At 43.1% G+C, this 24,541-nt stretch overlaps 4 protein-coding genes across 6 annotated transcripts in view; 1 reads left to right on the forward strand and 3 right to left on the reverse strand.

Moving 5' to 3' along the window:
• Positions 1 to 24,541, reverse strand: part of LOC104935020 (butyrophilin-like protein 2) — a gene marked incomplete at its 3' end in the record, with an annotated part of 550,859 nt that overhangs the window by 372,486 nt on the left and 153,832 nt on the right. The window lies entirely within an intron of this gene.
• Positions 1 to 24,541, forward strand: part of LOC104935135 (V-set domain-containing T-cell activation inhibitor 1) — a 592,626-nt gene that overhangs the window by 58,285 nt on the left and 509,800 nt on the right. The gene's annotated exons all lie outside the window — the stretch shown is intronic.
• On the reverse strand, positions 2,912 to 12,245 carry LOC109139694 (uncharacterized). Its single transcript, XM_027287557.1, has 9 exons — positions 11,867 to 12,245; positions 9,956 to 10,423; positions 8,032 to 8,256; positions 7,064 to 7,822; positions 5,887 to 5,947; positions 5,703 to 5,773; positions 4,682 to 4,730; positions 3,986 to 4,180; positions 2,912 to 3,707 (listed from the first exon to the last, which is right to left on the reverse strand). Exons 2-9 carry the CDS (start codon positions 10,179 to 10,181, stop codon positions 3,002 to 3,004), a joined length of 2,292 nt encoding a protein of 763 aa, XP_027143358.1. The 5' UTR covers positions 10,182 to 10,423; positions 11,867 to 12,245; the 3' UTR covers positions 2,912 to 3,001.
• On the reverse strand, positions 14,631 to 23,653 carry LOC104935543 (uncharacterized). Of its 3 annotated transcripts, none has more exons than XM_027287606.1 (13): positions 23,559 to 23,653; positions 19,884 to 19,968; positions 19,710 to 19,807; positions 19,514 to 19,636; positions 19,305 to 19,365; positions 19,151 to 19,214; positions 17,739 to 17,779; positions 16,545 to 16,729; positions 16,365 to 16,448; positions 16,049 to 16,269; positions 15,219 to 15,323; positions 15,085 to 15,129; positions 14,631 to 15,019 (listed from the first exon to the last, which is right to left on the reverse strand). In XM_027287606.1, the coding sequence occupies exons 2-12, from the start codon at positions 19,960 to 19,962 to the stop codon at positions 15,087 to 15,089; spliced, it is 1,104 nt and encodes a 367-aa protein (XP_027143407.1). In that variant the 5' UTR covers positions 19,963 to 19,968; positions 23,559 to 23,653; the 3' UTR covers positions 14,631 to 15,019; positions 15,085 to 15,086. The 3 variants fall into 3 exon arrangements, with proteins under 3 accessions (XP_027143407.1, XP_027143405.1, XP_027143406.1); XM_027287604.1 differs by having other exon boundaries at positions 17,739 to 17,782; XM_027287605.1 differs by lacking the exon at positions 23,559 to 23,653 and adding an exon at positions 21,604 to 21,808 and having other exon boundaries at positions 17,739 to 17,782.

Below are 24,541 nucleotides of genomic sequence, written 5' to 3' on the forward strand. Positions count from 1 at the left end.
AAAAAGGTTTGGGAATCTACAGTGGCCTTCAGGTGCCAAAAGAGGTCATTGTTATAGATATATATACAGTCGTCCCACGCTATATCACGGTTCACTTTTCGCGGACTCGCTGTTTTTTAGTGTAATTTTGCATGCTTTTTTTACAGTGTACTGTACAGTATGAACAGGCATTGTGTTCTGCGTCCTGATTAACTAAGGGAGTACTGTACAAAATGCGTGTAAAAAGGTGTATAAAAGTGTGTGGTTAGGGGTTTTACGGCCTTAAAACATGGATAATAATTGTAAAACTTACATTGCGGATTTCGTTTATTGCGGGTTATTTTTAGAACGTATCCCCCGCGATAAACGAGGGACCACTGTAATTACTTACTGTAAAGCTACAGCTTGTTCTGCATTATGTTGGTGTATTTGTTGACTGAACCCGACCTGAAAAAGTTTCACACTGAACCTTTAAATGTTAAAAACAGCCGCTTTAGCTTTAACCTCTGCTCACAGACCAGGACAAAGAAGAAGTGATTTTATGAAACCTTTATTCGTTATAATGTGCAAATCGTATTCTGGTTTTACAAAGCGGTTTGAATTCAGCCTCTTAACTTCAGTCGACTCGTTAGCTCGTCCGCTCACGTGAACTTAACGTTAGCTTGTTAGCAAAGAGGTTTGGTGGTTTGGACATTTCATTTTAGGCTAATAATAATAATACACTATATATATATGTATATATCACAGTTAAAACCAAGCAATACAAGTGTAAGTACAGAAAATTAATTACAAATCAGAGAGAACATGACGGCCTTTTGTTGCGTGTGGCGTTTTCTGTGACCTTTAAACATGTTTGTTATTGTGAACTGTAAATAAAATATGAAAAATTAAAAAGCAATGTTAATATCTGAGGTTAAATGTTAACAGGTAAAAGGTAACAGAGCATCCCCCCCGCCTGAAACTCTCCAGCGTGCTGCCGTGATGTACATGTGTACTCCAGGACACTGTGACATCACAGGGTTGGGCGTGGTCAATTAACACACAGCTTTTCAGCCCGGGGGGGTTAAGTTCAATTAAAGTGCGACACATGGCGGCAGAATTGCGTCGAGTTGTTGTTGGCGTTGACGTACGTTGATGTTGTAGTATTGAGAGTACAGATAAGCCTGAGAGGTGTCAAGGAGAGAAAATGAACTGTATCGATTTTATCTTCGTCTTGGACTCAGGTTTGTGGACCTACTTCAGGTTTTGGCTGCTAAACGCAACGTTGTGTTATTTTTTTAGATCCCTTAAATGTTTCACAGGATGTTTAGTGACGAAGAGGAAAGTAAAGTTACAGCAGAAAGAAGTCAAACTTACTGCGATGGTATTCCACGTCACATCTTTTTTCTGGTGTCCTTATAAAAAGGACGTGAGGTGTCATAGGTTGATTTTGGACCTCCAGAATCAACTTCTCCTCACCCATGGTGTCGACGGGGTGAAAAGACGCCTAAAAACCTCTGACCTGTTGACCCCCGGCCCATTATGACGTTTTCTTGTAATGAAACTCGATCCGCGGTGAACACGGAGTATTTTATTTTGAAAATAAACCAGGGTTTTATTTTGTATTTTGTAGCCGATTTCCTTCCATTTCAAACTAGCGCCACCTCCAGCAGCTTAACGCGTACTTCTACTTCTGATACTTAAAGTATGTTTTGCTGATGATACTTTGCTGTCCACACAAAGTTTGTTTTTTCCTCCGTGACACTTCACAGCCTCCGTAATATAATAAATAATAATCTTAAACTAAAATAATAATAAACTTTGGCCCCGCCCCTGTGAACAGGAAGTGATGTCAGACCTGCTGGATCAGTTTGTTGTCTTGGATGTTTGTTTGTTTTTTAAACTTATGTTTTCTAAAATGTTTTTTTTTTTTTTAATGTCTCGGCGAAAACTACGTATAGTGCAACTTTAAATCGTGACATTTTCAGACTCCTCGGAGCCCCGTGTAAGTTATGTAAACACAAATACATTATCAATATACAACACAAAGATTAGAAATATCATCACCGTCCTCCAGAAACCTCGAACCTTCAAAGATCCTCAAAGAAAGAGACGGAGCTTGAAATCAGTCGATAACTCAGAAATGAAAAATGTGAAACAGTTCCAGCTTCTCAGAGTGTTTGCTGCTTTTCTGACATTTCTATGTCAGTAAAAGTTCAAATAATTTAACTCAAACCTGTCGAAGCAAAAAAAAAAAAAAAGTTTGGCACAAACCATCTTTAAAAAAACAGGACGCTAACGAACTGCCACTTCATTGCAGCAGCAGCAGCATCTACAGTTGGCACTGCTCTGGCTGACGAGTTTTTTTCTTGGCAGTGATTTTCTCTCCGGTAGATCGACTCTGAACGGCGACGGGAGGATCTCGAGGTTTCGGTTTCTGAAGGACGAGAGCGACGGGCAATAAATATGTGACACGTTAACGAGCTTAACGAGCTTAAAGAGTTTCAGTGATTACATGAAGCAGGCAGCAAAAAACCACGAGCAGGATGCAAGAATCCAAGAAAACGTTCGTCATCGCTGCATCAGTGCATCGAGCATAACAAGAGCTGATTCTCATACAGAGGAGGAGAGGAGGAGGAGGAGAGGAGGAGAGGAGGAGAGGAGACGAGGAAATGTGGAAAGGAAAGGAAACAAAGAGATGAGACAAGGAAAGAAGAGAAAACAAGGAGACAAGGAGAGGTAAGGAGAGAGGAGGAATTGAGAAAAGGAGAATAAGAGAGGAGAGGAGGAGTCAAGGAAAGGAGACGAAATGGAGAGAAAAGGGAGGAAGGAGACGAAACAAAGAGTTGAAACAAGGAGAAGGAAAGAGGAGACAAGAAAAGAAGAGAAAACAAGGAGACAAAGGGAGTACAGAGAAGGGGAGAGGAGTTGAGGAGAAAGAAGGAGAGGAGAGGAGGAACTGAGGAAAGGAGAGGAAATGGAGAGAGAAGGAGGAAGGAGAGGTGGAGAGGAAACAAGAAGAGGATAAGACCAAAAAAAGCATTTACAAAGAAGTTTTCAGGCCAAGGTAACCGAGAAAGGAGTGTTTGATGGAGGAGGAGGAGGAGGAGGAGGAGGAGGAGGAGGGTGACGAAGGAGGTCGTGGTTTCAGAGAAATGAGTGTTGTGATGGGGAGGAGAGGAGACAGATCTCTCCATCCTGCCCTGTCGGAGAGCGAGGGATGAAGAGGAGGAAGAGAGGAGGAGGAGGAGGAGGAGGAGGAGGTGTGTGCAGCAGTGTGTGCGTTTGGCGGCGTGTGCAGCCGCTGGACGTGTTTGTTCGAGCGCTGATTGTCTCCGTGCACGTAGGAGCGGTGCGTGTGCACGTAGGAGCGGTGCGTGTGCACGTAGGAGCGGTGCGTGTGCACGTCGGCGGCGTGCTTGACCTTGCAGTGCAGGCGCAGACTGTCCCGCCGCTTGGCGCTGTACGGGCAGAGGTCGCACGTGAACGGCCGCTCGCCCGTGTGCACGCGCACGTGCTCCACCAGCTTGTTGGCTGTCCGCGTCAGGTGACCGCACCGGTCGCACCGGTACTGGTTGCCCTGGCGATGACCCTGGAAGTGAACCAGCAGCTCCTGTTGCCCTGGAAACGACCTCTGGCAGATGCGGCAGCGATGCTCGGAGGTGCCGTTCTCCGGCTGGGTTGCCACGGCAACTGACGGAGCGATGCCAGAGGAGACGGCGGGGGCGGCAGGAGGGGTGATGGGACATCTAGGAGTTAATAACACACACATGCATCACACACGGACACGGAACAAAGACCAAGAAGAAGAATCAAACAGCGAGCCACGCGTTCAGTACGGAGGACCACAACTGCCAAAATTCAAAATATAAATAAACGACTCAATAAAAACACTGAAAATAATATTAAAAACAAATCTCGCCGTTCGTTAATTTATAAAAAAATATATAATCTGCTTCTGTTTTCATTTATATTTCAGTCCAGAGTTGATTCGTTATCAGATAATTTAACTGTTTCAGTCACACACCTCATCTCTGCGCTGACTCCCATGATGCCTTGCATGTGCGTGTTGGCGTGAGCCCTCATCTCTGCCTCCTGATTGGTCGAGTGGTCGCAGACGCAGCAGTGCAGCGAGAAGGAGCCGCGCTCCCATTGGCGGTGTTCTGTCATGTGACTCTGGAAAAGGGCGCGGCTGTCCGTCTCGAAGCCGCACACGTGACACCTGAAGGCGGGAACAGAGCGGTCAGCTGATCGGTCACGTGACCTCAGAGAAAATGTTTCCGTTAAAAAAAAAACATTTTTTTAATTTTTATCGTTTCCATGAAACTTTTCTAAAGGAGAAGAAACAAGATAAGGAGGCCAGAGAGGAGGAGACAAAACAAGAAGAGTAGAGAGAAGGGAAGAGGAGACGAGGAGAGAGGGAGAAAAGGTATAGGATAGGGAGGAAGGAGGAGAGGAAGGAGAAGGAGGAGAGTAGACAAGGAGAGGAAAGAAAATGAGAGTGGAGAAATCAAGGAAGTGAGGAAACAATGGAAGAAGGAGGGAATAGGAGGAGAGGAAATGAAGAGAAGGAGATGAAACATGAAGAGTAGAGAGAAGGGAAGAGGAGAGGAAGGAGAAAGGAGACAGGAGAGGAGAGATGTTTCAGCTCCGTGTCCAGGTAACCCACGATGTGAGTGAGGGTCCTCACATGTACAAGAGAACAAACATGTATGTGTGTTACCTGTAGAAGTATGAACACGCTGCCGTCGGATCTCTGCTGGTTTTTGTTTCTGTGGGAAAAATAAACAAAAGAGATTTTATTATTTTATCAACAATTCATGGAATAAATCTTCTTATTATTCATAAACATAAAATAAATGTTTGTGTTTAGTCACTTCATTATGAACCCAGGACACAGAGCCCATCAGTAACGATAATAACAATAAGGCTGCGTTTGTTAAGAACGTATGAAAGTGTTTTTACAGTAATACTTTGCATCATTTGTCCGTCACACTCGTGGATCTGTTTCTCAAACTGGACTTCCAGCAGAAACAGTGTGGGCAGCGTCGTAAACATGAACTGTGTACGGAGCCGAGCTTTTATCAGACCGTTTATTGTCATTAACCCGGGTTAACGACAACGCCACAGGGCAGAGTTCAAACTGATGAGCGAGCAGTCTGTAGTTTCACTTTCACTTCAGTGTTCACGTTTGTTTGTCATGTGTAGATTAACACAATGAGACGAGTTTCAGCGCTAAACGTAGAGGATAAAAAATAAGATAAAGAAATAAAATACGATAAAATAAAAAAGTAAAAAAACAACTGATGAAAAATACAAAGTTTCCCTATAAAGAAGTACAATATTTGTGTAAATATACAGGGTCAGTCCCCCGAAATAAAGATAACTGTTCAGTTATTAACCTGATTGATGGATAATTGATCACAGATGAGTCCTGGTGCTGACGTTGAGCCTGTTAGCTGCTTTAATTCTTTCATCTCTGACTGACAGCGTCACTTTTCATTACTGGATATTATTCTTTGATTGGCAGGCGAACACATCAATGACAGGCGTAACTGACTCGGCGTATGATTACAGAAACACTCCCATGAGACGCTGATCGGCGTTCAAAGATCTACGCCTCCTCAAGAAAAACAGGAGCGGCTGATTCCTCACGCAGCCTCGGTTCTTTTTATTTATTTTAAGAACACGGAGCTTCTCACACCAACTACTGTATCTGTTTCTGTGTGTGTGTAGTTTATTACCATGTGGAGGGTCCTGGGAGCCCAGAAGTGGGGATGAGCGGAGAGGGTCCATGTTCACCTTCAAAATAGGACTACAGGAAGGGTAACACACACATAACACACACAGTCATGCACACATATAATGTCAAAACAAAGCAGGTCAGAGGTCAGAGTGTCCACACTGACTGATACCAGGTAACCTTACCTGCTTCTGACGGGCGGAGTCGTCCTCTCCACCAGCCGACTGTTGGATTTACTGACCCTCTCTGCAGAGACAACACAGCAAACTGAAGACGCTTTCAATTAATTATTATCAAAGACAAGACTAAAAACAGGACATGGAGACATTGTTGTCCTGGTTGATGTCAAGTTGTCATAGAGACATTGTTGCCCTGGTTGATGTCAAGCTGTCATAGAGACATTGTTGTCCTAGTTAATGTCAAGCTGTCATAGAGACATTGTTGTCCTGGTTAATGTCAAGTTGTCATAGAGACATTGTTGTCTTGGTTGATGTCAAGTTGTCATAGAGACATTGTTGTCCTGGTTGATGTCAAGCTGTCATAGAGACACTGTTGTCTTGGTTAATGTCAAACTGTCATAGAGACATTGTTGTCTTGGTTAATGTCAAATTGTCATAGAGACATTGTTGTCTTGGTTAATGTCAAGTTGTCATAGAGACATTGTTGTCCTGGTTGATTACATTGTGGGTCTGCATCTTAGACCTATAGGCCACTTAAAGGACGGGTTCAAAAGTCTGTCTTAACAGTTAATAATAGGTCAGGTGCTCATATGAACATTTAAAGTAGCTTTGCGTGCTGTAATAATTTCTCTTGTTATAAACTGTAGTCTGAATTTATTTTGAATTAGACAAATCAAGTGGGTAGTTCTGCACTTTTCATAGAACAGAAGAAAACCTGTCCACGGTTTTAACAGATAATGACTTGTGTAACTCACAGTATAGTCCCTCTCACTTTCAAAGGGATCTTTTAATGGTTGGTATGAACCAGAGGAACTATTACAGAAATCAAAGCCTGTCTGATGATTGAAGACAGACTTGACTGATTGTGAACCTGTCCGCTAACAGCTGTGACCAGTGTACAACAGGAACATTAGTTTCTATAGATTTAATTATCAGGATAATTTATACAGCCAGTTAAAAACCTTCCCTCAGTCCAATGTGTGTGAGTATAAAACTATTCCTGAATTATTTTTCTTGTCCTGGACAGACACCAGATGGTGGGAAATCCTCTCCAACCTTCCAGTAGATCCCACTCAGGATATATCGTACTGCTGAATCCAGGCAACAGAACTCCTCACTGTGTTTTGGCAAAAAGAAGTTTGTGAAACTGACTCAGGAGTGTGAGAATATGTGTGAGTGTTACCTGAGAGCTGATGCAGCAGCGTGGACGCCAGGTTCACTGACATGTCCTGCCACAGCACGGCTCTGAGGCACTGGTCCGCCATCTTGGCTCCAGAGGTGAATTGGTCTTCCATCTTGGCTCCAAAGAAGAGCTGCTCCTCTGTTTTTGCTCCTGAGAAAACGTGGTCCACCATCTTGGCTCCAGGAAGAAGGCCGTTCTCCATTTTGGCTCCAAAGAGAAGCTGATTCTCCATCTTGGCTCCTGAAGGAAACTGGTCCTCTATCTTGACTCCAGAAAGAAACTTGTTGCCCATCTTGGCTCCAGAGAAAGGCCGCTCTGCAATTTTTGCTTTAAAGAGCAGCTGGTCCTCCATTTTGGCTCCAGATAGAAGCTGCCCCGCTATCTTGTTTCCAGAGACGCCATGATCTTCCACCTTCACTCTGAACTGAAACTTGTTGGCTCCGGAGACGACGCTGTCTGTCGTCTTGGAGCCAGGCTGGCAGCCTGCAGTAAAAAACTTGTCCTCTGTTTTAAGGCCATGGAGACACTGGTCCACCATTTCGGCTCCAGGGTGCGACTGCTCTGCCATCTTGTTGCCGCTGAAACCCTGGTCTTCCGTTTTAATGCCGAATAGATGGTGGCTCGCCATTGAGGAAGGTGTAGTTATCTCTTTTGTGAGTGATCGATCACGGACAAGGTCGGGGGCAACCAAAGTGTCAACTTCCACCGGCTCTTCTTCTTCTTTGACCCTCACGCCGAGGCTGTTCACTTCCTGGCGCTCTGTGATTGGTGGGAAATGTGTCAGTGTGTGTTTATCAGAATAAAAAAGTCCCCAAATTTTACTAATTAAGATAATAAATCGATTGAAGCAGAGCTAAGGCGATTAGTTGATTGACTTCCAACAACTTGTCGTGTTCTTATGTTCAACAATTATATATATATATTATATAACTGAATAGTTTCAGCCCGTTGTGTGTCTGTCGTTGTACCTGCCAGTTTCCTCAGCATGTCTGAAGCCAGTGTGTCCGTGGCGGCGTTGCCGTCAGGTGTGTGCGACAGCGACGGCGGTTCAGGACTGGCCCCGGGTCCGTCCGGTGAAAGAGCCAAGCCGGGCTCATCCTGCTGCCCACCACGGACCTCCGGCAGCGCCTCGCGCCACTGAGGCTCAGCCTCTGCTTGCCTCCCAGGAAGCATCTGGGCCTTCTGGGTGGCCTCTGAAGAGACAGAGAGAGAGAAAGAGGTGTGAGATAACGCCACTCAACCAACCACGAGAGCATACAATACATCGGACAAAGTATGTGGACACCTGAGCGTTGCTACCATATAATTGCTGAGCGCTCCAAAACTTTGAGAATGAATCCAACAGTCCAGATGTTCAACCTGTTTCAGTCACAATGACCTGATGCTGGGCTTTAATCCTGAGTTCATTGACGTCAACATCCAACTTATAATCATGACTGGCAAACTCCTGAGAGCTCTCATCTATCTGAATTGTCATTCAAGTTAATTAAATCCAACTTTAAATAATGCAGAGCTCCACCGTCCATCCAACACGACGTGAACGCAGCGTGAAGTCTGGCTCGCAAAGGTGTCGGATGGGGGTTGAGGTCAGGGCTCGGTGCCCAGGACACCGTTTCTTTATGGACTTCGGGACAAACACAAAACAAACCAGCAAAAAAGTACGTACACTGCTGTCCCATGATGCACTTCTCTACTTCTTCATTCATGCAGAACCTGGAGTTTTCCTGTTTTCACATCTCGCAGGTTCTTGTGGATTGAGGCCGGTATTGGTCGAGCCTGCTGCTGTGGTCCTGATGAAGTCCACTGCCAGCATTAAAGTTGTAGTTATCACTATTATTATTGCTGCTGTGCATCTTTGTCTCTGTCCGTCCACCATGATCCAGGTTCTGCTCGAGGTTTCTGCCTCTTATGTTGCTTTCACACAAGGATAGTTCGTGGGACTCGGTTCGATTGGGCGAGGAATGCCAAAGAATTTCACACCTTCATTTGGTTTGGTTTCACTCTGCACTTTTGAAAGCGGACCAACATTGTGCCTGGACAACATTGTGCAGTTACAACAGCTGCTCGTTTAGAGGCGGAATTGCCCAAAACAAGCTCTGACCATGAAGAAGAAAACCCGGCTCATCGATCTTTGGTTTGCCGGATAGTCCGTTTGCTTTCCCACTGTAGGCCAATCACACCAGGGTTCACTTGCAAGCGGATCAAGACCCATGTTTTCAGGCGCACCAGAGTTCAGATGAGCTTTGACATCTGCCCAAATGAACCGGACTATCCGGGGGAAACGAACTCTGGTCCGTTTAAAGCGGACCAAATAGCGCTGATGTGAAAGCGCCCTTAAAGGAAGTTTTTCCTTGCTACTGTCGCTAAGGTTCTTGCTCATGGTGGTAACTGTTGGGTCTCTGTAAATAGTAAAGAGTACGGTCCAGTCCAGGAGGTTTTTAGGCCCGGGGCGTCTGGGATTGATGACCGGGAGCAGCAGCAGCAGCAAGAAGCCGCCGGACACGAGTAAATGTGGGACTGCTGCTGTAGGTTCTGGTTCTGGTTCTGGGCTGACTGCTGCTGGACTAGTCAGTGATATCAGCTGCTGCTGGGTCTTGCTCGATGTTTGGCTGTTAGGAACTCTGCAGATGTCCTTGCCAACGTCGCCAAGTGCTTGCTCATGGTGGGAATTGTTGGGTCAACGATACGGTAACGAGTCATAAGATAACTTCTGTTATATATTACAAGTCAACATTACTGCTGTCCTGATTGTACATGTAGAGTAAATTAACAATTCTTTTCATGCTCAGTGAATGTGCTGATTGTTTTGTCCTTAAAATGTCTAAGACGATGACATCTCTTTATGAATGACTTAAATTATCAATGATATGTGTAATGTTTATGCAAATGTACCTGAAAGCCTGATGAGGAGGTCAGACGCCATCTTGGTGCTGACATCGGGGCTGAAGAGAGAGGTGGCTGCTGGGAAGGGACTCGAACCTGTGGCATCCGCTGTGTGTTTGGCACCACCACCACCACCACCACCATCATCATCATCACCGCGCACGCGTGTCTTTGTGTGTGTGTGCCGTTTGGCTGCATCAGAGGGAGGCTGCAACACACTCGACCCACGCTTCATTTTCCGGTGTGTGTGTGTGTGTGTGTGTGAGGAAAACTCAGAAGAGAGGAGGGCAGGACGAGGAGGAAGAAGAGGAGGACGAGGAGGAGGAAAGCAGTGATGCTAAAATAAGACGAGTGTGTTTTTTAACACGTGGAAGTGAGGAGAGCATGATAGAGACAAAAAAGAGGAGGAGGTCGAGGTAAAGGAGGAATCAGAGAGAGAGAGGGAGAGAAAACGAGCTGTTGCTGGCTCTCATTGACCTGGAAGAGAGAGAAAAAAGAGAAAGAGATGGATGGAGGTGAACGAGGGGGAGAGAGGGAGGAGAGAAGATGGATGGAGAGAGGAGGAGAGAAAAAAGAGACAAGGGCGAGGGAGGACAGAGGAGGACGGAGAGAGGGAGGAGAAGAAAAGGAATATGAACAAAGTGAATCTGCAAATTGATAAATTATTGAATGAATCAGGCCCAATAATAATAAAAAGAGGATAAATCATTCCTGTTATCGCCATGGCAACGGACCCCGCTGTGTCTTCTCCTGCCCTGACCTTCCACGCCGACAAACAGTCAATCGATTATGATCAATAACATCATCAATAACCACTTCCACCTGCCGGCTGCTGCTGATCACAGCACGACGAACGAGGAACACGGAATATTTAAAAAAAAAATGTGATTAAATTTTTTTTTTTAAATGCACAGAAAATTAAATATTCCAATAAAAATAAATAAATTATTATAATATAATAATAATAATTTAATAAATTTAATTTGAGAATATATAATACTTGCTATTTTTTTATTTAAAAAATTAAATTAAAAAACTAAATGTTATATATTTTTTTTTATTAGAGCAGGTTGAATTTATAGATAATAAAAATATATATAATAATAATAATATAATAAATATATTTCCCATTCATAATCAAACAATTACATTAAAATATTTTAAAATAAATTGAATTAATTAAATAAAGTGGTACAAAATTGTAAACAAAATAAAAACATAAATTATTTTTTTTTAAATAATTAATTAATATATTTATTTAGGCCTTTCAAAAATTAAAATAAATGAATATTTGAATAACTGAATCTGGAATAAAACTGAAACTATGACTCTGATTCTTTCAGCCGGTTCGTCGCCCCGGTTCGTCGCCCCGGTTCGTCTCAGCCTCCCTGCCTCCGTCTCCAGGCGACACGGTAACGGCTGCAGCCGCCGCATCCGACCGGGGAGCGACAATGACCGGGCACCGGTTGTCTCCCCCCCTCCTCCCCTCTCTCCTCCTCTCGGTGTCGGTCGGTGTCAAACCCCCCGGAGCCCCGCCGTTAGCTCGTTATCTCTCCCTCCCTCCGCCGCCCCCTGCAACATGGCTGCACGGCGCACACACCGAGTCAGAAAGTCATCCCCGGTGCTCCCGGTGCGGGACGCCGGTGGCGGCTCTTTAACCGCCAATTTGAACCTTTTTTTTCACGGTTCTTCTCCCGGTAACGAGGGAACGAGGGAACCGGGGCAGGTGTCAGGAGCCTCCTCGCGCCTCCTCTCCTCCCTCGCGCTCTCCTGCAACATGGCTGCACGGTAACCCGACCTCACGAGACCTCAGAAGTCATTTTCACGGGTCAGGCGGCACCGATAACCGGACACTGCCGGCACCGACCCGGCCCGGGGACTGACAGTCCTCTGCCGGCGCATCTTTCCTCCGTGACTTACCGGTACCGGGAGGGCAGGTGGCGGCGGCGGCGGTGGTGCAGTCCGGGGCACAGCCTATATATAGACTATAGATCTCCTCCATGTTCAGCTCCCTCCTCCTCCTCTTCTCCTCCTGCTCTCCTCTCGGTGCCTCCTCCGGTTCTCCTCGCTCTCGGTGCGGAGATGATCCGTTTCTTCCCGGAGCCCGAGGATGACGGGTCGGTGACCGAGCAGGGCAGATGGAGGTTTCCGCCTCCTCTGTGTGTGTGTGTGTGTGTGTGTGTGTGTGTGTGTGTGTGTTGCAGTGTGTCTGTCCACGCGCCGGATCATAGCACAAGGGCAGGACACGCGTGAACCCGTGCGCACGCGCCCATGCCCGCGCGCCAAAAACCCCGACGGGTACTCCTGTAGGAGACGAACCCGTGACGTCACTGACCACCAATTAACGCCGTTTAACTAAATACACACACTACTGCTCATATGCAGTACTAGCAGTACTGTAGTAGTAGTAGTAGGTGTGCTAGTTGAAGTACAAGTCTGCTTGGAGTAGTAGTATCTGCTAACAGCCAATCAATGCAGGTCAGTGGGTGGTGTGAGAATACTAGAAGTATTTGAAATAAGCAACAGTAGAACAGTGTTAGTACTATATAGTACTAGCAGTACCATAGTAGTAGAAGAAGTGGTATTAGTCAAGGATTCTGTATAGTTGTAGAGGTAGTACTAATAAAAGTGTTGGTAATACTGTTATTGCTAGTTGTAATACTAGTATAAGTTCAAGAAGAAGAAGTAGTAAATACAGACATTATACTGTACTGTATAAGTACTAGCAGTACCATAGTAGTAGAAGAAGTGGTATTAGTAAAGGATTTAGACTAGCTGTAGTAGAAGTACTACTGTCTGGTTGGAGTAGTAGTATCTGCTAACAGTCAATCAATAGAGGTTAGTGGGTGGTGTGATAATACTAGAAGTAGCTGAAATAAGCAACAGTAGACCAGTGTTAGTACTATATAAGTACTAGCAGTACCATAGTAGTAGAAGAAGTGGTATTAGTCAAGGATTTAGGCTACTAAGGTACTATAGTTCGGTATAGTTGTAGTGGTAGTATTAAAAGTATTGGTAATAATGTTATCGCTAGTTGTAATACTAGTATAAGTTCAAGAAGTAGTAAATATAGACAATATACTGTACTATATAAGTACTAGCAGTACCATAGTAGTAGAAGAATTAGGCTAGTTGTAGTAGAATGGGTACTGTACTATAGTTTTGTATTGTAGTGGTAGTACTAATAAAAGTGTTGGTAATACTGTTATTGCTAGTTGTAATACTAGTATAAGTTCAAGAAGTAGTAGTAAATACAGACATTATACTGTACTATATAAGTACTAGCAGTACCATAGTAGTAGAATAAGTGGTCAAGGATTTAGACTAGCTGTAGTAGAAGTACTACTGTCTGGTTGGAGTAGTAGTATCTGCTAACAGCCAATCAATACAGGTCAATGGGTGGTGTGAGAATACTAGAAGTATTTGAAATAAGCAACAGTAGCCCAGTGTTAGTACTATATAGTACTAGCAGTACCATAGTAGCAGAAGAATTAGGCTAGTTGTAGTAGAAGGGGTACTGTACTATAGTTTTGTATTGTAGTGGTAGTACTAATAAAGGTGTTGGTAATAATGTAATTGTTTGTTGTAATACTAGTTCAAGAAGAAGTAGTAAATACAGACATTATACTGTACTATATAAGTACTAGCAGTACCATAGTAGTATTATAAGTGGTATTAGTGAAGGATTTAGGCTACTAAGATACTATAGTTCTGTATAGTTGTAGTGGTAGTATTAAAAGTATTGGTAATAATGTTATTGCCAGTTGTAATACTAGTATAAGTTTAAGAAGTAGTAGTAAATATAGACTTTATACTGTACTATATAAGTACTAGCAGTACCATAGTAGTAGAATAAGTGGTAGTAGAAGTAAGACTGTAGTATTGTGTGGCAGCAGTAGTGGTAGTAGATGTACTAATAGAAGATATTAGTGGCAGTGAAAGCAGTATTAGTAATAATGTCATTGGCAGCTGTAGTACGAGGTTAAGTTTAAGATGTAGTATTGGCTAGTAGACTAGAAGTTATTGTAGTAGTACAAGCAGTGCAAGTAGTAGCCTACAGTCAATAATGGTAATCATAGATGTAGTACTAGTTGAAGTAGATTTTTGTACTGTACTATTGTCTGGTAGGAGATGTACTAATAAAATATATTAAAGTAAAAGAAGCTGAATAGTACTAACAGTAGTAGTTACAGTATTATTAGCAGCAGGAGAAGCAGTGGTAGTTATAGTAGATAAACGTATTAGTAGAAGTTTAACGAGTAGTGTTAATAGCAGAGTGGTACTGGTACTACTGCAGTAGTACTGTGTTGTTCAGAAACAGAGTGCGGTGTCGTATTTTAGCCTACAGGGGGAGACAGACGGCTATCTGTGTGATATGCAGAGGCAAATAAAGTATTCAGATGCTCTATTTAAGTAAAAGTACTAATGTTAAACTGTAAAAATACTACATTACTCCTGAATTTAAAATGCTACATAAGTAGAGTGTAATCAGAAAAAATATAAATACTGTCTATGACTCAAAGTTTTATGAGTTCTTTGTATGTTTTGTACGCAAACGTCTTAACCTGTAAAGAAACTAGTTACTGAAGCTGTCAGATAATTCAACAGTAAGTGCAGTATTTGTATTTGTACCAAAGAAAACTCATCAAGTTATCAGCAAAAACACAAAAAACAGAAACTCTTACAATAGTTTATTTGGTTCTGAACCCCGAATACAGATTATGTTTGCTAAGGAACTTCACAGCTAACCCGGTTAACCCGGCTTCACCATCATAGCTAAAACCTTAATCTTCAAAATCTTAATGTTCAAGTGATGAAGTGACTACGCCCTCAAGTTCACATGGTACATAAATTAAAAAAAAGAGTTTCCTGATGGAAACTAAAGTAACCTGCTGGTGTTTTGAAGAAAAAAGGAGCTTTCCAGTTGTGTGGTGTAGTGTAACAAAAGGCAGAACGACGCAAAAACACCAATGTCTAAGGTAAAGTTCGCCGTTCTTGGCTTGAAGTTTGGTGTTTGTAGATGTGTCCCTTCATCCTGGTGGAAAGTAGGTCCTGCTTTAAGAGACCATACACCTGGAAAACAGAGCGGTTGAGTTAGTTGTCAAATGTCTTGATGATATGATATTTTCCCAGCTCACCTTCACAAGCGTTTCCCATCTTGCTCTCCTCCTACGTCACAGTCTCTGCAACGGAAACAGACATTCACATTTTAAAGACTCGCCGACCGATAGACAGATAACATCCACATATGGATAGATAGATGTGTTCTTACACGGCCTTGTAGAAATTCCTCTGGTTCATCATGTGGTCTCTAAAGATGTCGATGGCTTTGTAGACGTGCATCTGATCCTGGTGTTCCTCTATCGCCTTTCTGTACCTGTCGCACAGTGAAAAAGACAAATGAGGACAACACAAATCAACTGCCTAACCTCCTACGACTCACCACGCTCTTTAATTATCATGCGTCCGACAAAAACCCCAAGTGCAAAAGCTACAATTTGCTATTTTATATCGGTTCATGTGCTCGCCAGGCAACCAAAGGAGACTCCAGGAAGTAACTGGTCCTGGCCGAGATACAAACATGTTGGACACAGTGTCAGGGGTTTGGAGGTGTGCAGCCCTATGAGATAATTCCAAAACAAGTTTTGCAAGAACACAAACTTGGCTTGTGTTGATGACGGGAATGAGGAAGGGATAAAGATTAACCGCCCTACAGAGCAAGATGAACCAGAAACGGACAAAGATTAACCGTCCTACTTCCTTTCAAACAAGGTCAAACACAAGACAAGCAGCCAGCTAATATTACTTGCAGCAGATGAAATTGCCTCCCTTAGTATGAGGCAATTTGAAAGTAGTACAGGAAACAATGCGGTAAAAACAATTAAACGAGAAGGAGCTGTAATATGAAGAGATGTACACCTCCAACCCCTGACAAAGCTAAGACCACGGATGCTGATTGACAAGACCTTGGCTGCAGTGCAGACGGTCTTTCTTGCTGTTTGGCTGTTAGCAAAGTTGTCAACTTGCTAACTGATCATAAGTAATGCAATCATAACAAATACTCGAGTACTGCTGAACATATTTTGCTCTGATCGGGAATACCTTTGTGTCCAGGCAAACTCTTTCCGACTCTCGTCGCTCCACTCCTGGTAGAAGCTGCTGGCTCTGACCTCTGACATCTGCAGCTCCTCAGCCAGGAAGTTACGGAGGGAGGCCCGGGCCAGCAGAGCCACCACCCAATAGACCGGCTCCTCCAAGACCACCGAGTGGAAAGACCGGAGGGAGAGCTGGAGCCACAGTGGAGGAGGCGAATCGAGGAGGCTCTGGAAGAGGAGACAATGAAGATTTCTTGACATAGTCTCATCAGTTCTGCTTCTTAGTGATCAAAATGCTCTTTGTAAACACAGCCAGGTCTCACCTGGTTCCTGCTGCTGTAGTGTTTGAGCGTGTCCATCAGCAGCGACCTCATGTCATCGGCTTCCTGCAAACCACTGAGCAGGACCTGCAGGAAGAAACGAGACGTTACATCGCAGTCATGTCACAGCAGAAGGAAGACAAAGAGTATAAAAGAGGCAGAAAGACAAAGTGGACCTCTGACCTCCAGTGTGCTGCTGACTCTGTGAAGATACAGCGCCTCCTGCTGCATGAAGCGGGCGTAGCAGCCCTGCGTCAGCCGACCGGACCAGAGTTCCTTGAGGAAGGAGGACGAGTGGAGGACCTCCACCGCCAACATGTTGCTCTCACCCCACATGACGTCAAACAGACTCACATTAGGGACCATTTCTGGGAAAGAGAGAGCAGTAACATTAATCCAAAAAATATCATGTATATCATAAAACACTGAAAACAGATTGTGACATGGATGCCTTAATTTAAAGCAACATTGTGTCATTTTTCTCTCATGAAATGTTCAATCATCAGTAGTTAGTTAGCTGGTGTTGTCGGTGTCGTGCCAGAACAGGAGTTGGGCGAGCGGGCAATGTAACCAGGCTCAGTAGCCTCTATGGACATGATGGCAGAGGAGAAGAGAGTGAAGAGGACGCTGACGGAGGAAGCTCAGAAGAGAAAAGGAGAGAGTGAGCGAGCAAGAAGCCGCCGGACAAGAGTAAATGTGGCACCAGAGTTCAGATGAGCTTTGACACCTGCCCAAACAAACCGGACTATCGAACTAACGAACTTTGGTCCGTTTAAAGCGAACCAAATAGCGCTGATGTGAAAGTGCCCTTAAAGGAAGTTTTTCCTTGCTACTGTCGCTAAGTTGTTGCTCATGGTGGTAACTGTTGGGTCTCTGTAAATAGTAAAGAGTACGGTCCAGTCCAGGAGGTTTTCAGGCCCGGGGCGTCGGGGATTGATGATCGGGAGCAGCAGCAGCAAGAAGCCGCCGGACAAGAGTAAATGTGGGACTGACTTTTAGTGGTTGGTGAGAGCTTGGTGAAATAAAAGGCTGAAAGACAGACGCCGAGCTGGGCTGACTGCTGCTGGACTAGGCAGTGATATCAGCTGCTGCTGGGTCTTGTGTTGTTGACCTTGCTTGATGTGCAACAACAACTGAACCAGTCTCGGAAGATGTCCGTCCACTAGTGATCCAGGTTCTGTTCGAGGTTTGGAAGTTTCTCCTTACCACTGACACCAACTGCCTGCTCATGGAGGGAACTGTTAGGTCTCTGTTGGGTTTCTAATTGAACTGAGTTGAAACCGGGAGCACAATGTTGCTTTAAGTTCTGAGGATCTGAACAGTTTTTAACTGGTTGTCAGATACACTGGAATGCTACAGTACAACAAGTGAACTCACGTGGCTGAACTGGATCGTTGTTCTTTGCAAAGACTTCAGAGCTGCTGGAAAAAAAAAGAGACGTTAACAAAGAAACTATCAAAATAAAAGGTGTGGCATGTCATTCCCCATCTCTCTCTCCATATTCCTGTCACTCTTCAGCTGTCCATGCTGCTCTGTCGGACGGTTAATCTGCATTCCCATCATCAACACAAGCCAAGTTAGTGGTCTTGCGAAACTTGCTTTGTGATTATCTGATGGAGCTCTACACCTCCTGTTATGGAATTTTCTCTTTTTGGGTTACACGAGGTCACGTGTGAGCCTTGTGATCCACGGCAGTATTAATTGTTTGTCTTCGACTGGGTGCCACCATATCTCAACTCTGTGGTGTCCAGGGTCACAGAGACCTGTTGCTGCATTCCTAGATATAATAGATAGCTTGTTGTTGATGTTCCATTGGCATGAACAGACAACAGTGTCTCCAGACTAGAATGTGTTGAAGGTGAACACGGACATGGGTAAATGCATTCCCTTTGACTATTTTGGGCGTAAAGTATTTGTGGCGTCATCTATGAGGGTTTAAAGTGTGACCACCAGCATGAGTTCATCAGAATGCGAGACCGACTCAGGCACTTCTGATGAACTTTGAGAGTGTCTCTAATTCTCCTTGATCAAGCTTCAATAAATAATACAGCATAAGACATCAGAGGCTCCTGAACACTTTCTTCCCTCCTGACCTCAACATTGACCTTTGACTTCAGCAATTTCTCCACAACACCTCCAACCTCCAAGACTACCGGTGCTATGTGCAGCATTTAATCAGATGATTTGGGGATTATAAGGCAACACCTCTTCTATATTTACAATATTGGAATATTCCATATTGCAGAAATACAGGTTTCTACGCAGTGTTTGTGTTGCCACCTGGTCTGCTTTGTGTGTACAAGTGCAAGTAATCCGTATTTAGGTGTGCCACAAAACTACAAAGCTCTCAGGTGATTCACAACCTGCCGTGACATGAAACCAGAACAAAAGTCAACAAAGCACAGGTCAGACTGATATGTATTTCTCATTAATCAGCTTGTGATGGATAGTCTTCTGAGGCCACTGCGCTCAGGCAGTTGTTAGATTTGAACACATTTTTAATTCTTCTGTACAGATTTAAATCGAGCCACTTTCCAAGAGTGTCTCTGGATTTCTTAAATATAAGATTTTAAACTTCCACCAGGTTATGACACATCTGGCTTCTTGTCATGAATGCGTGTTAAATAATTAATTAGATTTAGACATGCTGGCATGTGATCTCTCCGGTCTATGTAACAGCATCGAAGAAAACATTGAGCTCGTCACTGATAGAGATATTTAACTGACATGAACTGAAGCATGCTGGGATTAAGTGACTTAAAGCGTCGTTGTTCTCGTGGAGGTTTTACCTGGTGTTGGTGGAGCAGATGTAGAAGCTGAGCTCTTCACAGGGGGCACCGTCCAGCTCCCCACCTGAACACGACACACATTTTTTTATTAAATTATGCCTTCCATTAATGCTATCAATAATCATTAAATAATTATATTTTGTTTTTTTTTTACTTTTTGGATCCATTTGCATGCAAGCCATTCCTGCCGTCTGATTGGTCGGATCAGAGGCATTCTTCAGAGAGGAGAACAGAGACAGAGTAAGAGGTGAGAAACCATTTCAAACGTGAAAATAAAAGTCTATAAAACGATTCAATAAATGAATATTCCCTTAGGTGGAGGCCTGTTTGCTCCTAATACTGTATTGTACACCTGCGTCACACCTGTTGTTTGTGGTAACCGCCCAGCCACACAGGAGTGTGTGTGTCTGCCAGCTGAGAGACAAACAGCAGCTCCCCAGGTGTGTGTGGAGATGCCAGGTGGTAACCTGTCTGAGAGCATAAAGACTGACACACACACACATGATTAAACAGAGCAACGTTATGTGCTGCCAATAAAAAAGTGAAAATTCCGGCTCACCTCGGCGGCGTGCCAGGAGCTCCACACGGGGTGGAATGCGAAGCATCTTTCCCCGAACTGGTGCCACCGCGGTGGGCACGGAGAGGCCCGCTCCGCCCCTGCTGACACAACATTCAGTTGTTACAGGTGTCAAACAAAGACCGTGAGCATGTCAGTCAGGCATCCTTGTCTTACCTGGAGATAACAGCAGGACTGACAGCGTCCCAGTCAGGAGGACGCCGAAGACAAGAGGGGCCAACACAGACGCCATCATCTCTACCTGCAACACATGCGAGGCTGTGTGAAAGTGATGCTTCCTGCAGGTGTGCGCACTCAGAAGTGGGCTGTGCAAACCCAGCTCATCCAGTCAGACGACAGTGAAACACCACAGGACCGTTCAACCAGTCCACTCAGTCAGAGGACAACCACAGCTCATCAGTATGACGGAGCTGATCTCTAATGTAGATCTGATCTCTAATGTAGATCTGCAGTTTGTCTGCAGAGTTATCATGGTTACAGGAACGCCCTAAAACTATATAACGATTCTTGCCAAGCGGTTTTTAAATATGTGTGAAGCATGAATGTAACCTGAAACCTGAAGCATTCTAACATGTCAGAAAATCAAGTGTTAAAAATAAAAACAATATAAATATATACACACAGTAGGTTTTTAAAACATAAAAATAAGAAAAGCAGTACAGCAGAAAGAGGCTCATTTTAAACAACATTCTTCTTCTTAATAATAATAATAATAATAATAATAAATGATGACGATGATGAGAAGAAGAAGTAGAAAAAGAACGTCTGACGTCTGTAGATGTTTGATTATTTGAAAGAGTAAAACTTGAGACAAGCTTGGGGAAAAAAAAGAAGTTTGCAGCTGGTCAAACATTTAAACCTTAAGTGCAGTGTGTCAGGTAACATTAATCACTTGTAAGTCAAACTCCCCATTCCAGTTTAACTAGTATATTCAGTCTCGCATGACCACGCCCACAAAGATGTGCAGGCACAGCACAGGTTATATGTTTCCAGCAGCCTATGGAGGAAAATCAGCACTTTCCTGCTTACATTGTTTTTAGTTCACAAGTCACCACTGAGCTGAACCAGAGAGTGCTAAACAAAAAAATGAATTTGACACCATGAAACGATTCAAAAGGAAACAAACATGGGACTAAACTGCTCAACCAGGCGGGACGAGAGCCGTGTTACAAACACATTATTACTTCAGCACCACTACACAAAGTCATTGGAATAAAGTGAAGCTATTCAAATACTTCTTTTGAATATTGGCAGCAAGTCAATATAACTCAAAACACACAAAAAAAACACACATGCAAAAATGGATCCGACTCAGCTGGGGAAAAACAGTGGCCGGCTTCTTTAAAAGTATTTTTGTTGTAAATGTTAAAATAGCAAAGAAACTTGGACATGTGCACTGTCAAAGTAAATCATGTCCCTTTCTAAACTGGAGCATAATCCCTTCTCCCAGTTGAGTCCACATTCAGAAATGAACCGTGTTCGTTTTGCATTTAAGGGACTAAAAACAGTTTTAAAATATCTCAGCACTGTTCAAGCATACCTGTTTCTTTCCCTCACCAACATGAAAAATTCTACAAATGAAACAATTACAACAAATAATAATAAATATTTCATGGTCCGATGGTTTCAGTATTAAAATCATGCATTCAGACACTTAAAAATGGAGCCTATCAGATCAACTCCAAACAAAGGCTGGCCTCCGCTGCCGTCTTCCACACATAGAAGTATCAGAATCGACTTTAATAGTAGCGAGCGGACCTGTCGAGACGCTAAAAAGTAAGAATCATATAAAGCTGCTCAGAATCAGAATTTAAACACAATCAACGCCTCTCGAAACATGAGAAACACAAGCTGAAGTCGATCTAAAGAAACCTACCTTTCTGCTGCTCGCACTGGTCTCAGACCTGAACTTTGTCCTGTGGTAGTCGACACAATGAAACTATGAAACTACCCTCGTAAAGAAAATCTGTTATGGCGTTAGTCCAAAGGGGTAGTAAAAGGGAAAAAGGAGAAAAAACAGGAACAGGAGGTGTGCTGCACATATTTAGTGTTCTTCTATGCAAATAGTGCATTCAAAACCAACAATGACGTGGATGTATCACGTCAGGCAACTCCACGAGCCACGAGATGTTCCTGAAAGCTTCACAAAAAGTCTAGTAAGTGGACTTTGACTCAAGAGTTTCCTGTTAAAAATATTCCCAAGGTCAAGAAACGAAACCTTGTTTTGAGAGACATTTACATCCAACCTCCAACAGTTCGACCTTCATGGATAGACCACCTCACACCACTGACGAGAACGACCAAGGGTCATATTCTGTTACTGTTAACACACCGGACATCCGTCCTCAATGAAACAAAGGCAGAATGGAAAACACAAAGTCAGTCTCCATAAGTCCCCATGTCCGAATGTCCAACTAACTGACACTCTTTGGTCAATATAAAGTGTTACTGTCACTGGTGCTAAGTTAAGTGTTTGCTCATGGTGGAAACTGTTCTGTCTGTAAATAATATAACAAAGACAACAGTGTAGAGTACAGTCTGTTCTGCTCAGTCATCAGATGCAAGATAAATAAAACTGAATTCTTATCAGCGTTGATTCACTTTCGTTTGTAAATATTCTCTCATTCAGTAGCAACAGAAGACCGTAAAAGTGTGGGTCTGTTTGCACCTGTTGGTGACCGTATCATGAATGTAAATGTACTTTATTTATACAGCCCTTTACAACAGTACCAAAGTTCTTTACAGCAGACGATAAATAACCAGAGCAATAAGTAAAAACAAACAAATTAAAAACAATAAAGGAACAGTAAAAACAATAAAATACAACAAAATCGAGATAGATACAAGTGTCATCATACTACTGGGTATCCTACAGAGGTGGGTTTTTAGCCTGGATTTAAAGAGGCCCAGGTCGGAAACAAGACGCATCTCGACAGGGATCTTATTCCAGAGTCTGGGGGCGGTAACAGAAAAGGCTCGGTCACCACAGAGTTTATATTTTGAGCTGGGGATGAAGGGGATGTCCTCGAAAAGCACAGTCGCTTTACAAGCGAGGATTTTGTGATAAACTGCAAGAACAACGTTAATTAATTTACAGATTTCACCGTCTGCAATCCAGAACATCATTGAAAGATTCAGAAAATCCAAACAGAGGACTATATAATGTCCGAAAACCATTGACCCAACAGGCAGCGCTGCATTAAAAACCAACATGATTGAATGAAGGATATCACTACACAGGCTCAGGAACTCGACACGCAGTTGATCATGTCATTAAAAATGAAAACAAGATGCGAAGAGATAAAAGATTTCAGTAACAATGACAACAAACACTGATAGATCTTATCCGAGACCCAACACTCCAAAGAATGACTCTCTGGATTCTACATGAGAAGCAGTTTTGTTTATTTTTATAACCGACTTGTTTTCCTACTCACAGTCTGATCTTTACTGCTCACCTGGGATCGTGTTGCAGAGCTGTCTTGTAGTGTCTATCGGTTTATACCTTTGAACACAGCTTATATTCATGCCTGAATATCCAAATATCCAATATGGCTAAATGTCCAAATACAACCTCTTTTTTTTCAAACACACACAAGACTGTTAAAAAAAAAAAGAGGATATACAGAATCTTCTCTATAAAATTATTTTATTTTTGCATGTAACTTAGCATGTTCTTGTATTTCAGATGAGCACTAAAAAACAGTTGTAATACTTTAATCGTATTTTGTACTTTAACTGCAGGAGTAACTATTTTTTACATTTCTCTCACAAAACACTCAAACGTCTAAATACATTTCATATGTTTATATCCTCTTTCTGCCGACTCACCTGAGTTTTAAGCGATCTTCTTCATGTAGCACCTTCAGAGTGTCAGTCTTAAAGATACACCTATGCACTGTTTTGGAGTCTCACAAAGAGTAAAGAAACCTTACAGGTATGTTGAACAGAGTAAGGTGTGGCTCTGTCAGTTGTTTAGTAGACGCCTCTTGTTGTAAAGTTCAGTACAACCCCTGAGGCAGAAATGACGATGTTTCGATGTCCATCAGCTTTCAGCACAATGCGATTCCTCGCAGGCTTATGGTTCAGGTTTAGCTGAGGTTTGGTCATGAAAACTTTAGACCCACCAAAGTTGCAGTGGTGTTTTAAGGCATTTAGTTACAAAATGTTTTGAATACCAATCGATATACAGGTTGATATATATATATCCTTTTGTTTTGTAACATGGCTGTTCTACAATAAAATCGTGTAATCTTGTAATTAATCACCAAGTCCTCTGAGACAGAAATATAAAATACCTTAAAATTCTAAATTGTTCAGATTTTGTTTCATCTTGATAAAATAAACTTTGGGATACAAAATACCCATTTTTCCTCTTTCAATATTAAAATCTCACGATCCAAACTGCCTGTAATGTGTTTGGGGATATGACCTGCAGCTCTACATATTGTGGCTCTACGTCGACCCCCTCCTCCCTCCACATCCTGGATCCTTAAATCCCTCCAAAGCTCATCCTCACACACTTTAAGCAAACTTTGAACTCACTCTCGTTGCTCTCTGCTGGGATTCAAACAGCCCAGATCCTTTTTCACACTCGACAACACAACGACGAACCTGCAGGACTGCGAGGAAGTGATTCTTTACAAACTGAAGAAGAAGAAGAGCGTCAAGCATCTGAGGTTTTCCAGACGTCTTGAAAGTTACAGCTCATCAAGGTAGGATGAAAGTGCAGCATGCTGCATGGCTTCATTCATTCACTCATAATATTTTCTTAATGTGTAATGTTGTGTTAATAATTAGATCATCCTGCATAT

The sequence above is a fragment of the Larimichthys crocea genome, chromosome XIV (genome assembly GCF_000972845.2).
Source record: "Larimichthys crocea isolate SSNF chromosome XIV, L_crocea_2.0, whole genome shotgun sequence".
NCBI classification, from domain to species: domain Eukaryota; kingdom Metazoa; phylum Chordata; class Actinopteri; family Sciaenidae; genus Larimichthys; species Larimichthys crocea.

Excerpts from the sequence above, each read along its gene's own strand:
- LOC109139694 (XM_027287557.1), bottom strand. The coding sequence starts at position 10,181 with ATGAAGCGTGGGTCGAGTGTGTTGCAGCCTCCCTCTGATGCAGCCAAA. Across the intron at positions 5,948-7,063 it reads GCTGCTGCATCAGCTCTCAG|AGAGGGTCAGTAAATCCAAC; the intron begins GTAACACTCACA and ends TTGTCTCTGCAG. Across the intron at positions 4,731-5,702 it reads CTCCCAGGACCCTCCACATG|AAACAAAAACCAGCAGAGAT; the intron begins GTAATAAACTAC and ends TTTTTCCCACAG.
- LOC104935543 (XM_027287604.1), bottom strand. The coding sequence starts at position 19,962 with ATGATGGCGTCTGTGTTGGCCCCTCTTGTCTTCGGCGTCCTCCTGACT. Across the intron at positions 19,637-19,709 it reads GCTCCTGGCACGCCGCCGAG|TCTTTATGCTCTCAGACAGG; the intron begins GTGAGCCGGAAT and ends TGTGTGTGTCAG. Across the intron at positions 15,130-15,218 it reads AGGAATTTCTACAAGGCCGT|AGACTGTGACGTAGGAGGAG; the intron begins GTAAGAACACAT and ends TTTCCGTTGCAG.